This window comes from Maylandia zebra, linkage group LG7, assembly GCF_041146795.1.
Source record: "Maylandia zebra isolate NMK-2024a linkage group LG7, Mzebra_GT3a, whole genome shotgun sequence".
In the NCBI taxonomy this organism is placed as follows: Eukaryota; Metazoa; Chordata; class Actinopteri; order Cichliformes; family Cichlidae; genus Maylandia; species Maylandia zebra.
In genome coordinates, this window is record NC_135173.1 from 26,298,486 (window position 1) to 26,312,911 (window position 14,426).

Genomic DNA, 14,426 nt, shown 5'->3' on the forward strand with positions numbered 1-14,426 from the left:
AAAAAAAAACGCTGAATGTTCAGGAACCTGGTTTTATGTTCTTAGTAGAGCTTTCCATCTAATGAACACTCATCAAACCAAAGTCTTGATATTCTATTTAAAAGACAAAAACGAGAGCTGGATACATTTTGTGACAATTTTTAATTCTTCCTTGCACTTGAGTATATTCAGGTTTTCTGCTCTACCGACCTTAGGGCCATGAGAAGACATCATTGGTTCTCGAGCAGGTCCCAGAAGTCCTGGATGTTCTGCCTCATATAATATGGTTCTTTGAAACAGCAGGTGGCTGTCTTTATTCTTAGCCAGACCTTTGTGCCTAAGATCACTATATTAAGAATATCTATTTTTACTGACATCACACCCCCAAGGATTAACTCTACAGACACCGACTTCATTATTTGAAACCTGAAATTTATATTTAATGTGAGCATCAGTCAGTGGTGCATACACTCCCCAGCTACGTCACTGGGAACAACTTTGTGTGGCTGTGTATGTGTCTGTGCCATAATCCTAGTCTTGTGTTTCAGGGCCAGAGTCTGTTACTGGGCTTCCATCCTCTGTTTCATATCGCTTGTCATCTGCTGCCTGATTGTTGAACTGATCTGTTAGTGAAAGTCTGCCTCCGAATGCACTGCATTTTACCTCTTCTGTTTGCTCTTTGTCTTTTGTACTTACGCATCTCTCTTCTGTGCAGAAACTCTGGTGAGAAAGTTGGAGAGATTGTTTGAGGGAGTGAAAATGTGAATCTGCCTGATTGCCTGGGTTTGGTCCTCACTGCATGAAAGCCTTGTTTCCTTGGATTCATTTATTGTAAACCTGTGAACTTTGATCTCAGAATCCTGCATTTAAGTCTATCCAAGTCCACTGGTTTTGACAGATTCAGCTAAAGAAATGGGGAAAAATGTGTTTTTGTGACAGGCTACCAACAACAAAGTGTCTAAAGGTACAATTTAAAATTGGTTCTTTGCTGAGATGTCTTTTATGAGTAGACACAAAACTTGTATATCCATTGAGTTAATTGCCCTTTTTATAATAGAATGATTTATAGGTCTGTGTTACGTAGCTTACCAAGGAAGACATTCCTCAGAAAATGGTCAGGTACAAGGACTGGTCTGAAAAAGAGAGAAGAAAATATTTGAAGGTTATTGCTCAAGACCTCAAGAAATTGCAAGAAACTCAAGTTCCTTGTATGCAAAATAAAAAGAAATGATGGGTGGGTCAAGACTTTTGCATGGTACTGTATGGGAAAGATGCCTTTTTGCAAGCTGGAGTTAAAAATCAGCAACAAACTGGGTCACAGCTGCTGGTCAGCTGATCTAAACTACATTAAAAATTGACATTTCTGAAGTCTTTCCAGAGACAGACAGGAGGTGTGTTCACTGCTCCCCCATCATCTTCCCCCGAGTGTTGGATGGCGTCAGTGCTCAGCTGATCCATCATCACTGTAGACAGCAAGACCTCTAATTAAAATTCACCTTATCACCTCCAGACCCAAGTGACATGAGAAGAGATTCTAGGCAGTCATTAGTGTTGGTAGAGAACAAAACGGTTCTCAGAAAAGCATCACAGACTATAAACAGTGCAGGAAAAACTAAAGGGAGCAAATTAAATTAAGAAAAATAATAGATTACAACGCTGTAATGGTGCAAATTGAAAACCATGAAGCTTTCTTAACCATTTACCTGCATTAGGACATCTGTTTTTCAATACTTAATTTTTGTCAAATTGCACAAAGGAATTTTTGAACCACTAGTGATAACTCTGTCATCTGTTCTTGCACCTGTTCCAGGCACAGTGACACAGTGACAACTTTTAAAATGCATGGTTGCAGGTGATCAACTTCAGCTATTGTGAAGCATTCCCACTTTTTAATGCCAACACACTAATACACCAGTGATCACATAGTAACACCTCAGCAGTCTGTTAGCAAAAACAAGCAAGCCACAGCAACCAGTGGCTGAGTGTTTGTGGGGGTTTCATATCTCCACTAAATGAAAGCTGCAACCAACCCATAAATGTATGGGGCCCTTGTACCCACAACACAATACTGAGCGTGTATCAGCGCCATTTTACTCAATATGAACCCCCTGTGTAGCAACACCAAAACAGTAAAGTTTAAGTACTGAATTGAACCTGAATAAAATTGTTAATAATAAAATGCCTTCACTGATCAATTATTTTGATTGAACTGAATCCAGATGCTGAACAGCAGCAGATGATTCCTGTAGTTTTCTGTCACCCTCTGGGCCCCTGTTGCACAGCTGAACCTTGTTCATTCACTTAACACTGCAAGAAATGTTCCCCCAACGTTCAAAACACTTCAAGGCTTTAATGTGAAAGTGGCCTCTTGTGGTATAAAACTGCAAACTGTATATAAAAAGATGGAGGAGAGGTGACTCTTACCCTAGGCATTATCACTGTAGTTGTCCCAATGTGATTCTCTCTCTCTCTCTCTCTCTCTCTCTCTCTCTCTCTCTCTCTCGCCCTCTGTGTGTCTTTTAGATACAGACTGATCAGATTAGTTATCAGATAAGGCCAGCAATCCTAAATATCAAGGAGTATCCAAAAGGTGTATGAGCTAATTAATGCTGAGTGATAAACTAATGCTACAACTGTACTGATCAGAAACAAAAGAATATTTTTTTCCACTTAATTTCATCAAAACTTGCTCCAAAATGCACCAACAGCACAAATAGAGGTAGAGAGGTCAAATTCAGTGGATATTTTTATTTAATTAATTAACTAATAATTTTTTTTTTTTTGCAGTGGCCACTCCTGTCTCCCCCCGTCTCCGTGATACGCATGCACGCAGATGAACAGGCAGATGGACAAACTTCTGCTGGAGCTCAAGGGCTGAAGGACACCGTAAAGCGCAGGTGATAAGCGGCTTTAATCGGTTAATTTGGCCTCGGTGGCCTTTGTGCTAGCGGGCTGCAGGCAAACACTCGGGAGCTGGAAAAATCCACGGCACGACACTTTCTCTGCTGTCTGACCCCAGAGTCCTTCGGCTATCTTCCCAGCGTTAAAGAAAGAAGCAGTTTTCTATTGATATGAAGATTTTAATGCGCCAAGAACTGCATTTGTATTCTTCTGGATTTTTTTTCATCACTAAATATTCTTTGTGACAAAAATCTGACTTCATCACCATATTTTTAATATTTAAATAAAAGTTTAACTTTGTAAATACCAACTTGTGTTTTTGTCCATCTGCTTTTACGCAGAGGATTTTTGCGTAAAAGGCGCAACGGTGCGCACTGGAGCTCGTCACTGCAGTCTGCTACAGTCTAAGTGGAGTCTGTGTGACAGCATGATAAGGCTACAGTGTGGCAGTCGGACTCCAACCCGGCCTTCATGAGCCCGTTGGCCGCGCTGCTGTGGCTCGGACGGGATCAGACCGACGCGGCGCAGATGGTGGCAAACCTGAGCGCAGCGCAGGAGGCGGGGACAGCGACCGCGGCACTGCACAACCTGCCTGCCCTGGTTTTCGGGGTGCTGCTGATCGTCGTCATCATCTGCGGCAACTTGATGGTGTGTCTGAGTGTGTTCGTCGAAAAGGCACTGAAAACCACCACCAACTACTTCATCGTGAGTCTGGCAGTGGCGGATCTGATGTTGGCGGTGCTCGTGCTGCCGCTCTTCGTCTATTCGGAGGTGAGATGCGACGGAACATACCGTCTTTGGAGATGTTAATTAACTGAGAAGGACCCATAACTGAGAGACACAGCTTCCAGTTATGTCTTAGGCTGCTAATCTCACAGGAGTATTTAGATTCAGGGACCCTAAAAACTGTTGGATCTCTTTCTGAGTCTTTGGGCACCAGATGGCAGGTCATTGCAGTAGCAGTTCTGGATGGCGTTCAACCAACAAATTATTTGAAAAGGCATTAAAAAGTTCATTAAATGTGCAGAATAAACCCTATTAATAGCAGAATCCATTACCTCTTTAAAACCCATGTCAAACAGAAATTCACAGGAGCTGGTTGACTTGAGATATTTAATTCCAAAGTAAACCAAAAACATTTTGCTGCTACATAAAAGGTCAATTTTCACAATAGAAATTCCGTGTTTACATTTTCTGATCTTTGAGTTTTATTTCTGTAAAAGATTATATAGATTTTGCATAAAATATTAAACAGCAACAAACCAAAAAAACTAACAAACTAGGCAGTCGATGTTATTAAAATTGGTGAAAAACAGTAAGACCCATGCAGAAACCAGGAGACAGTTTGTGTAATCCACAAATTGATCTTCAGCTATGAAAATCACGATCACCCCAAATCTGCTTTTGTCAGCAAAGATATTCTCTAATGACTACATATCACCACCTTTCATTGTTCCTTATTGATCTTCAGAGTTCAGAGTGATGTTTTTATGCAATGCTCTGCAGGTTTGAAGCAAAGGTCAGTGGTGGTTTGACAGGGTCATGACCTGGTAAAGAAGCTGGACAGGACAGTTCAGTCCAGGTCAAACTTCCTGTTTACTCAGTAAACTCAGCACGTTACTCTGCACGAACATAAAGTGACTTGAAGGTAATAAAACAAAATAAAGAAAAAAGCATTTTTTGAAATATCAAAGGTTGCCAGCAACCTTTAGCTGGTGGAGTGCAGTTCCTTTATAAAAAAATCTCAAATCACCAAAGTTTCAGACCTTTTTATGCTCAACCATCTCTGATTTGCATACAAATTTTATGGTCCAAAGTTTGGACAGGCAGGATAATTGCTGTGAAATTTTAGCTTCATATGTCAAATACTTATTACAGAACAATTACAGCTCCGGATTCATTTTTATGATAAGAAGGGGAAGTGAAATGTTCAGGTTTTTATCTTTAATAGTTTTCAACTTCCTGTTCAACAATTGACTCTGATTTCAATGTGTGGAAAAAATGGTCTGAAAATACAGCCTGAAAAGTATTTGATATATGAAGCTAAAATATCATAGGAATCATTGCATACATTCAAACTTTGTATCATAAAGAAACTGTAGAGTAGAAGGCCCGTTTTGATTTCAGATTGTGTGTCAAGGTAATTTTTGGTACGAGTAAACATTAAACGACAAGCATTTGTCTGCCTCTCAGTTCCAGGATGGTGTATGGACCCTCAACACTACCATCTGTGATGGTCTCATGACGATGGATGTTATGTTGTGTACTGCCTCCATCTTCAATCTCTGTGCTATCAGCATTGACAGGTCAGTACTCACCTGTACAGGTACACACAGCAGGATCTTGTGTTGTTCCCTTACATTGAAGCCGCACGGCAAGAGAACAGCAGACGATCAGCAGTTCGCTTGATGGACGGTATTTAACAAAAATCTCATCCTGGTGGTGATGATACAGAGAGTGCCAGTAGGTCAGTGATCTTGACAATAGGAATATTAGCTGAATTTCTTGGAACAAAATTTTAAGAACAATTACAAATTGTTCTTGAACAGTTGGGTCTCATTGAAAGTTATATTGCTTTCAAGAAGACCATACATCTGCAGCCTCTTCCCTTGAAGTTCACATATTGCTGTTTTGAACAGCAGTTAACACCAGCCTGTTTAAATGCTCTGGACCAGTAGCTGTGTAAAAGATTTTGTTTTGCTATGTTTATGGCTTTCAGCATATACTGAACATAAAGAGGTGTCACTTCAGTCATTGGTTAGCACGGGAATTTGAAACCTGCCACAGCTTTCCACTTGGAGCCAGGTCCTTCCAAAAGAGGAAGGTTAGGCTTTTTACACTCTAAAAACTCTTCACTCTTGTTACACTCCCATGACAACACAAAAAAGAATTCAGAAACCACAGGGGTCCTAAAGCCTTTTAAAGTATTACTGATGTCAAAATAATGCAAAAAGTACCTAAGAATACCTGCAGCATTTACTACAATGTAGTAATGTATACTTTTTAGTGGAGTGAATACTGTAATATGTTTTACAGCAGTAGGTTCTGTGAAAGATGCAAGAATGCCGCTCAGATTAGGATTGAACTTTCCACAGAGCACTGTGGCTGTTCTGTGTCTGTTGTCCTATTACAGCTGATGTTCCACACCTTACAAACCATCGACGTCTGACACTTTAAACCCTTTGTATTTCGTTCATTTAGTAACAGTATGGACCTGAATTATTCCCCCTCTTTAAGCTGTTAAAATGCCTAACAGCTTTTCTTCAACACTCTAACTAAAAAGTAGACCTTAGAATAAATGGAGACAGCTGGAACCAGAGATCTTTTTAGTCTGATCTGCATGATTGAACTTTAAGATGGGTTTCAGGGAGCTGCCATGTTGCTCATAACGATGGTGCTGTCAGGCTATTAGAAGATGCTCTCCATATTAGCTTACAGACATTTCGTCTGTTAAAGAAGTGCTAAGTTCAGTTCATTAACTTCGCAGTTATTCAGTTATTAAACGTGACATTAGTAAATGTACAAACCACCAAGGTAAGTGGAAGGTCATCCTGTGGGAAACAAGATGTTAGTTTTTGTAAAGCTTTTCATTTAAATCCACACATTCTAACCTTGTGGTGAAATTAAAAGTTAAAAGATCATCAGATATATTTTAGTACTCTCCATTCTCTCGGAACTCAGGAATGTATCTATACAAACATACATCTTGAGATACATCACAGGAAACACTTTGAAATGCTACTGGCCAGTTTAAATGACTTTCATGTCAAGTTGATCCATCCTCTGTACAAAAAAATTAAAAGATCATGACTGAGAAAATGAGTGAGTATGACTCATCATCTGGGTGTTATGAATGTCCCGACTAGATTTTGTGCAAAACTATAAAGTAGATGTTGAGATAAATATCAAGAAAACAACTAGAAAATTCAAACAGACGTCACAAGACTCCGTATCCCATCAAAATATTTTTGTGTAGATAGTACATCGATAGATACTAATGAATGATACGTGATCTTATATTTATCTTATATATTCTACTCTACTGAAGGGCTCAAAGCATTTTATACAACATTCCTCATTCACACAAACACTATTCTATGTTTAAGTGCTTAAGCGTTAACTGAGAGTCACACACATTCATATAATGAACGCATCAGAGACCAACTTGGGGTTCAGTATCTTGCTGAAGTATGCTTTGGCATGCAGACTGGAATAGCCATCAAACCACCAACCTTCCGATTAGTAGATGATCTGCTTTGTCTCCTGAACTACAGCCACTCCGTTGTAGCTTGGACCACAATACTGGAAAAACAGATACAGGCTTAAACTCCACGTGTTCATTCCCGGAGTGGACTCCTAGAGAAAATATGAGGAAAAACTGTACAGTTGATGAAAAGAATGAGGTAAAGATTCACAACTAATGTAGAGACTCAAGACTCAAGAGTTTTAACTGGCCTCTCATGATTCAGGAACATTCAGGGACACCATCAGATCCAAAGCTTGTCAGGGTCCGATGGTTCTGATATGTCGGCGACCTTTTGTCTGACTCCTGTAAAAGAGCCAAAAGAAAACCCCCCAGAAAAGGCAAAAGAATTTAAATCCCCAAATGAGGGATGAGCCAACTGCTGATGAACTGCCAGGTTCGCTCGGCGCTTGTTAGTATGTCTCATGAGATTATCCGAACTCTCAGCCGATGTTGAGGGATGACAAAAATTCAGGATGCTCTTCAAATCTGATGTCCTGACTCCAGAAAATATGATTACATCAAAGACTGATGGGGAGCAGTGAAGTTAACGTGGACTGATGATGATGATCTGAAGCTTTTTGAAGTAGCCAGCAGCGTTTAGAGGTTTAACTGGATGACAGTCTGAATAATTCAAGAGGCAGGTCAGGAGGCAGAATCTGAAGGTCTGCACAGAGTCCACCTGCTGTTAATGTTCAGGTCTGAAGAAGGAACTCTTCTAGTTTTTAAAAAGCTGCTTGATAAGCAGCCGGTTTGACAGAGTCACTTTAGAGGGCTAGGGGCTTCTTTCAGAGTTTTATTTATTTACACAGTAAAAACAAAACAGAAAAAAAGATTAAGATGAAACTGGAAACATCCTACAGCTACAGCATCTTTCAGTCCCAACTGTAACTAATCACATAGTTACTGGCTGCAGTGTTTGAAGAGTACTTAAATTCTGCACTAGTGTGAAGATTCAGGTTAGTTTGATTTTATTTCCATAAAAAGATAAAATTGCCTTCAGTCTTAAAGAATTGTTAAGATGGCAGTGGAATTGGTACATGCCAATTTTAGGTGTTCTCAGCAGCAGACAGCCTTCCTGTGGTGAGCACTCTGAGTGTGGAGAACTACAATGTACAGTGCATTCTGATACCAGAGGATAAATCCTTCAAGCCCACCTTGAGACATTTTAAAAATCGTTTTAGTTCTTCTGCTATAGGGTTTGCAAAACAAATAAATCCTCTGGCTGGGTTTTGTTCTTTTGTGGCTGTAAGACCACTGCATGCTTTTGGACATACTGGGACAAGAAATAAGGATAATAACACAAAACACCATCAGTACCAACTTAGAACCATATATCATAAACAAAACCTAAACCTAGTGTAGCAGCTCTAAGCTGGCTGTGATGCCATATTTCTGGCCCCTCTTGCAGGTTCATCGCTGTGTCAATCCCGCTCAACTACAACAGGAAGCATGTGGACCTGCGGCAAGTTGTTTTGCTGTCGGCCACCTGGATCCTGGCCTTGGCTGTAGCCTCGCCAATCATCTTTGGCATCAACAATGTCCCAGGCCGCGATCCGAGGGAATGTAAACTAGAGAATGATGACTATGTTCTGTATTCTTCCGTCTGCTCCTTCTTCATCCCCTGCCCCATCATGCTGCTGCTGTACTGTGGCATGTTCCGCGGCCTGCGACGATGGGAGGAGGCACGTAAAGCCAAGCTGAAGGACAGCATCCAGGCGTGCCGCAAGCTGCAGGAGGCCACAGCCACGTTGCCTCCTCTGGCTTCGCTGCCACCTCTGCTGCCTCCCATTATAGAGCGAGACCCAGCAGATACTCTCGATGAAGCATCCACCTTGCAGTCCCCAGACCTGCCCCCGAACTCAACAGAGAACAAAGACGGCCCTGTGCCAGTGGTCAGTTTTGCAGAGATTAAGTTCAACCACGACCCGCGCAGAAGAAAAAGGGCCAAGATCAACAGCCGCGAGAGGAAGGCTATGAAGGTGCTTCCTGTCGTTGTGGGTGAGTTCACTTCCTTCAGTAGCATTGAGGAGACATTTTAACTGAAAACGTTATAATCTAAAACCAAGCTGCCTTTGTAGTGGAAATTGGTTCGCTGTTGTTATTGGCCCTGTCGCTGCTGTGGCATTGGTTGGACTCTGAATGCTGAGGAGGCAGGCCAACGGAAAACAAGGAATTGAACACTTTAACTTTTCCTTGATGTTCTGCAGATATATATATATTTTTAGAGCAATATTTGATAGAAGTCCTGTTATAGAAATCCACATCATTGGGCTTGTTTTCAGTAACATCCTAACCACATAAGGCTGAATTAGGAACGTGCCCTGGGCTTACAAAAGCCCAAAGTGCAGCAAATCTTGTTGTACTAAGAACAACACTGATGTAACACAAACAAATGGCACAATTTAAGTGTCACACATTAAAGGTGGGCCCTGCGGCTGGTGTAGAGTCTGGATTTCAGGGATAATTTTACCCACTTTGAAGATATAAATGGTGTTGAAAGGTCAAAACACCATAACATAAAATAAATACAATAAAAGAAAACATGAAATCAAACAAATACAATATCATGTGACAAAAACAAACTAAAACACAGGCACCACAACATAAAAAACACGATGGGACTCAAACTGAGCTTGAATTAACAGCAATGGTATAAAAGTGAATTTTAAGACGGGATGTAAAAGACTGGAGGGACCCTGCAGTATGAATATCAAGTGGCAGGATATTCCAGAGTCTAGGAGCCTGATCCTGACATGAAAGCCTGATCCCCTCTAAATGAGGTCATTGAAGAAGGTATGCATACTTACTGATATTCAAAATATATATTGTCATTTGAAAAACAATCAACCATCATTATTTTTCTTCTTGTCCTTCTTGCTAAAACTGTTGCTGTTGATTTGATTGTCGGCGAACCTTTAAAGTGAATGTTGTTATGTCAGACATCTCTGCTCTGCGGCTACCTGAACTCTTCACCGCCACCTCTGATGCCTATCCCGAGGCACTAACAGATCAATTAGAAAGGGGTCAGTCTATTAATAGCAGCCAGCTTTGCTCCCTAATGCGAACAAGTGCTTTCCTTTAGCACACAGCAGCCAATCCTTACAGCTCCTTAAGCTCAAATCCAATTATTGGTTAAGGCCATGTCAGGTGCATGTTTAAGTGTGCAGGTAAGGCTCATGTTTAAGTGACAGTCTGAGCAATATAATCCAAATATATTAGGTGGTTTATACAGTACTAGTCAAGGAAAAAATACTTTTAGAAAGCTCGTTGCGAGCACTGTTTTATCAATAGGTATAAATTGTGTTTGGGTCAGGTGCTCTCCATTATCAATGGGATCAATGAGAGAAAATATGAGAGAAAGAAACTCTAAGTTACAATGTCCTAAGTGGATTTTTACCAAATTAAAAAAATGAATTTTTGGTACAGGTAGCCTGAGAAAGATGTATACTGAGTTAGTTAATCAGAGAGGCTCAGTGGACAAAAGCGAGTGTTGGTATAGTCTTTTTGTGACCAGAGGTTATAGTGATGCACAGTAATTAGTTTTTTCTACTTTGATGCAATGGTTCCATAATGTGGTGGTTTAAACATTTATTTAACAAGACAAAGATCCAAAACATGCAGAACAACACAAATACTGGGAATAAATCCAAAAATCATAACATGAGACTTAGTGTTCAATCCCAGTTGGTAGATATGAAGGGCACTTAGTGGGTTAAAGTAACCAGGTGTCCCACTTTAAACCAGACTGTACAGCATTTTCAGTCTTCAGTATCTCCATCTTCATCTACTGCTGTGGTGACTCGTCATCAACATTTAGATTCCAGGAGATTCTGTCCTAAATCCTGTCACGACTGAGATCTGTTCTGCTTTGATGGTTAATTGCCATATAGCGGGGGAGATACTCCTCTACTTGAACAAGCTTGATTATCTACATTTTTGTTCAGAAATTGACATACAGACATCATGGGCATGCATGCCATGGTCATTTTGGTCCATCATTTGAGCTATTCTTTTTCCAGGGTGGGATGATTGTACAGCATATATCTTTCATGACTTGAAAACAGATTTGGGTGCACAAATTTGAATGTATTCAGGATTTTCTTTAATTGACACATGGTCAAAATAATATATACAGGCTCAAATATATACACAGATTCTCTTAAATATAATACAAGTGGTCATGAAGGTTCTATAATTTGCTAACTTGACAAAATCATGGCCTAATTTCTTGTTAGTGATTGTGATTGAATAAAACCAGTAGTTTCTCTTTGCCAGCATAAAAAGGATTTATTTGAAAGCACTCATTGGACTAACTAATACTCAGAACAGTGTGAAAGTCCATAAAACTTAGTGTAGATCAAACAAGGAGAACTGTAGATTTACATAATTTGGGAAGGTCTCTTGAATGAATCAATTTCCAAACAACTGCAAATTCCAAAATCATCAGTTTAAAAAATTGTATGCAAGTACAAGTTATTCAGATGTGTCACCACTTTGCCAAAGTCTCGAAGGAGACCCAATCTTTCACCCTCAAAAGATAGGAAAAGGATGTTCAGGAACAATCCAGGAATCACCAACACCCAATCCTGTCATGAATTGGAAACTGCTGGAACACTACCATCAGTGTCCACAAGGAAGTGAGTTTTGCTTTGCGATGAATTGAGACCGTGCTGACCAAGAAAGAAGCTGTGCTCCAAAATTGGGACTTTCAAGCTTGACTGAAATTTGCAACTGCCCACATAGACAAGCCAAATGCCTCCTGGAGAAATGTTTTATGGTTAGACAAGACAAATATTGAGCTATTAGCCAGTGAAAGAGGGAGTAATGGTGAGACTTTAAAACCTAAGAACACTATAACGATTGTCAAGAGTGGTAGTGGTAACATCATGCCCCAAGGCTGTTTTGCTGCTAGTGGCGCTGGTACATACACAAAGTGGATAGAGTAATGAAGAAGAACTGCCTCCAAATTCTTCAACTTCACCTCAAGTTGGAAACTTGTAGATGATTAAAACTTGGACACAACTGAGTATTCCAACAGGACAGTGGTCCACATTAAGTCCAAACATTAAGTTTCACTCATCTTCTTGCTTTCTTGAGTGTGCAAAGAATCTATTCTTATCATTACTTCGACTTTCCCATACCACCAAACTCAACGCTGACACCATTGCTGTAATCCAGTCGTCGCCTTTGAATCCTATCACCAGTGAGATCTGTTCTGCTATCATGGGTCAGTGTGGTCAAATAACTGAAGTGAATTCTGTATCTCAAAAAATCCTGTTTAATTCTTCCAAACAATCTCTCTTATTGAAATATCAGTGGGGACGAATGCATATATTTTTATCCCTGGATGTATACTCTTGACTCTGTGTGGATTCAAATTTCTGGACCCTGAATTCTTGTTTTTCCACCCTGGAAGAAGACCAGTCCAATCAAATCACTAGTCCAATTTTACCATGACATTCATGTGCATGACAAATGTATGTAAACCTCTGTCCACAACTAAATATATTAATACTATGTTAATATGCATAATATGTGAATGATATCTGTTTTGCTTAACTTTAAAATGAAATGTATTTTCTCTGTAAACGCTGACTTTTTGCTCTTTAGGATCAGAAGTATTGATTTCACAGAGACGAAGCATTCATCTCCTGATTCCTGTTTCTCTCCCAAAGGTGCCTTCCTATTCTGCTGGACTCCTTTCTTTGTCCTCCACACAATGCGAGCACGCTGTCAAGAGTGCCACATCCCGCCAGCCCTAATGAGCGTGGTGACGTGGCTGGGCTATGTCAACAGCGCCCTGAACCCCGTCATATACACTGTCTTCAACACTGAGTTCAGGAACTTCTTCAAAAAAGTCCTCCAGCGCTGTTGCTCATAGAACTACCGGAGTGGACGCTGCTCCGTGGACCATTCTTAAACGCACAACAGCTGCAAGAGATGCTGCTGACTGTTTATATACTGTCTTTAGTCTGTTTATGTTGCCATGGTTTCCTTCCTCTGTGAGGTTTTTATTTTTCTACATTTGATGACAGCAAAGTGTGTTTGAGCTTCATGTTTCATGTGAAGAAGCTATTCTCTTAGTCTATAAGGTGGATCAATAGCATTTTTGCCATACACAACTTATTTTATATGTTGAAACTCATCTTTTCAGAATAAATGTTTTTGCTGAAAATACACATTAATAAGAATAGTCTCTTTCAGAGTTTGAGGCCCGCTTGAGAAAATGTTGACGAGTGCACAGATGAATCCAAGATGTAGGTGGAAGCAGACGGGTGTTGTGGAAGTTTTCCATTTAAATAAAGCCTGCAGACGAGCGGTGAGCGGTAGCTAACGTTCTTTAATCCAAACACACAAAGAACAGAACACCAAGCTTGTGGAGAGCCCACATGACCGCGGGGCAGGGTCAGCAGAGTCTCACTGAGTCTAACGTGGCTCTCAGTTAAATACCTTCTCCAGGAACAAAAGGCAGTACACACTTGTTTCACACCTTAAGGTTCACACTCCCTTGCTACCTCCCAGAGTCCTCGAAGAGACAAAAGACTCTTCCTGTGGAGCTGTCTGCTTCCCCCCAACTTCCTTACTACACCCCCACCATTTGTCTTACTGTATGAGTGTCAGACATGTTAAAATCCAGCGGCACCAAGGCATTATACAATAAAATAATGTGATTAATACATAAGTAAAAGAAATTCCTATACACGGGCAATCATTACGTCGTCATAAAATCATTTGTAAGCCCTTTTGCCAGGAAAGTAGTTGAAAATGTAGTCATCAAATGCCACTGAAAGGTTTTAATCTGCCATGGTGGAGTGTGATGTAGGACCCAAATGCAGATAGAGTGAGCTGGAGTACGAACAAAAAGCCAGCTGTTTATTTAGGCTGGTAACCCAATAGCAAAACCAAACAGAAATCAGCATGATCAAAACTGGAGCACTAGGGATTCTAGGGAATACATGGGATTTAGGGATTTTTACACACAAAAATAATCTCATTAATAACTGAAAACACCATAAATACAAGAATCTAAAAATAAATCCAACACTTGAGCAGAAACCCAGGGTCCATGGCAATAATCCTCTTAACCTCCCAAGGCTAAGTTGTTTTTGTTTTTGTGTTGTTCTTGAGTGTTAAACTGTTCACACCACACATTACACATCTATTCCATTAAAGTCATAACAACAGACTTTATGATTCAAGTCATCAGGTAGCAGGTAATTCCCACTAGGCTGAATGAGCTAATCCAGTCAATGCCTTTACATTCAAATGAGTTCCCTCTGCTCGAGACTTGTTCTATTAC

The 14,426-nt window shown here is 40.3% G+C and overlaps 1 protein-coding gene across 1 annotated transcript; it reads left to right on the forward strand.

Annotated features, from left to right (window-relative positions):
- Nucleotides 1-2,565: 2,565 nt before the first annotated feature.
- On the forward strand, nucleotides 2,566-14,100 carry LOC101486227 (D(4) dopamine receptor). The gene is made up of 4 exons (XM_004556299.5): nucleotides 2,566-3,651; nucleotides 5,074-5,186; nucleotides 8,535-9,124; nucleotides 12,802-14,100. Exons 1-4 carry the CDS (start codon nucleotides 3,352-3,354, stop codon nucleotides 13,005-13,007), a joined length of 1,209 nt encoding a protein of 402 aa, XP_004556356.2. The 5' UTR covers nucleotides 2,566-3,351; the 3' UTR covers nucleotides 13,008-14,100.
- Nucleotides 14,101-14,426: the final 326 nt, after the last annotated feature.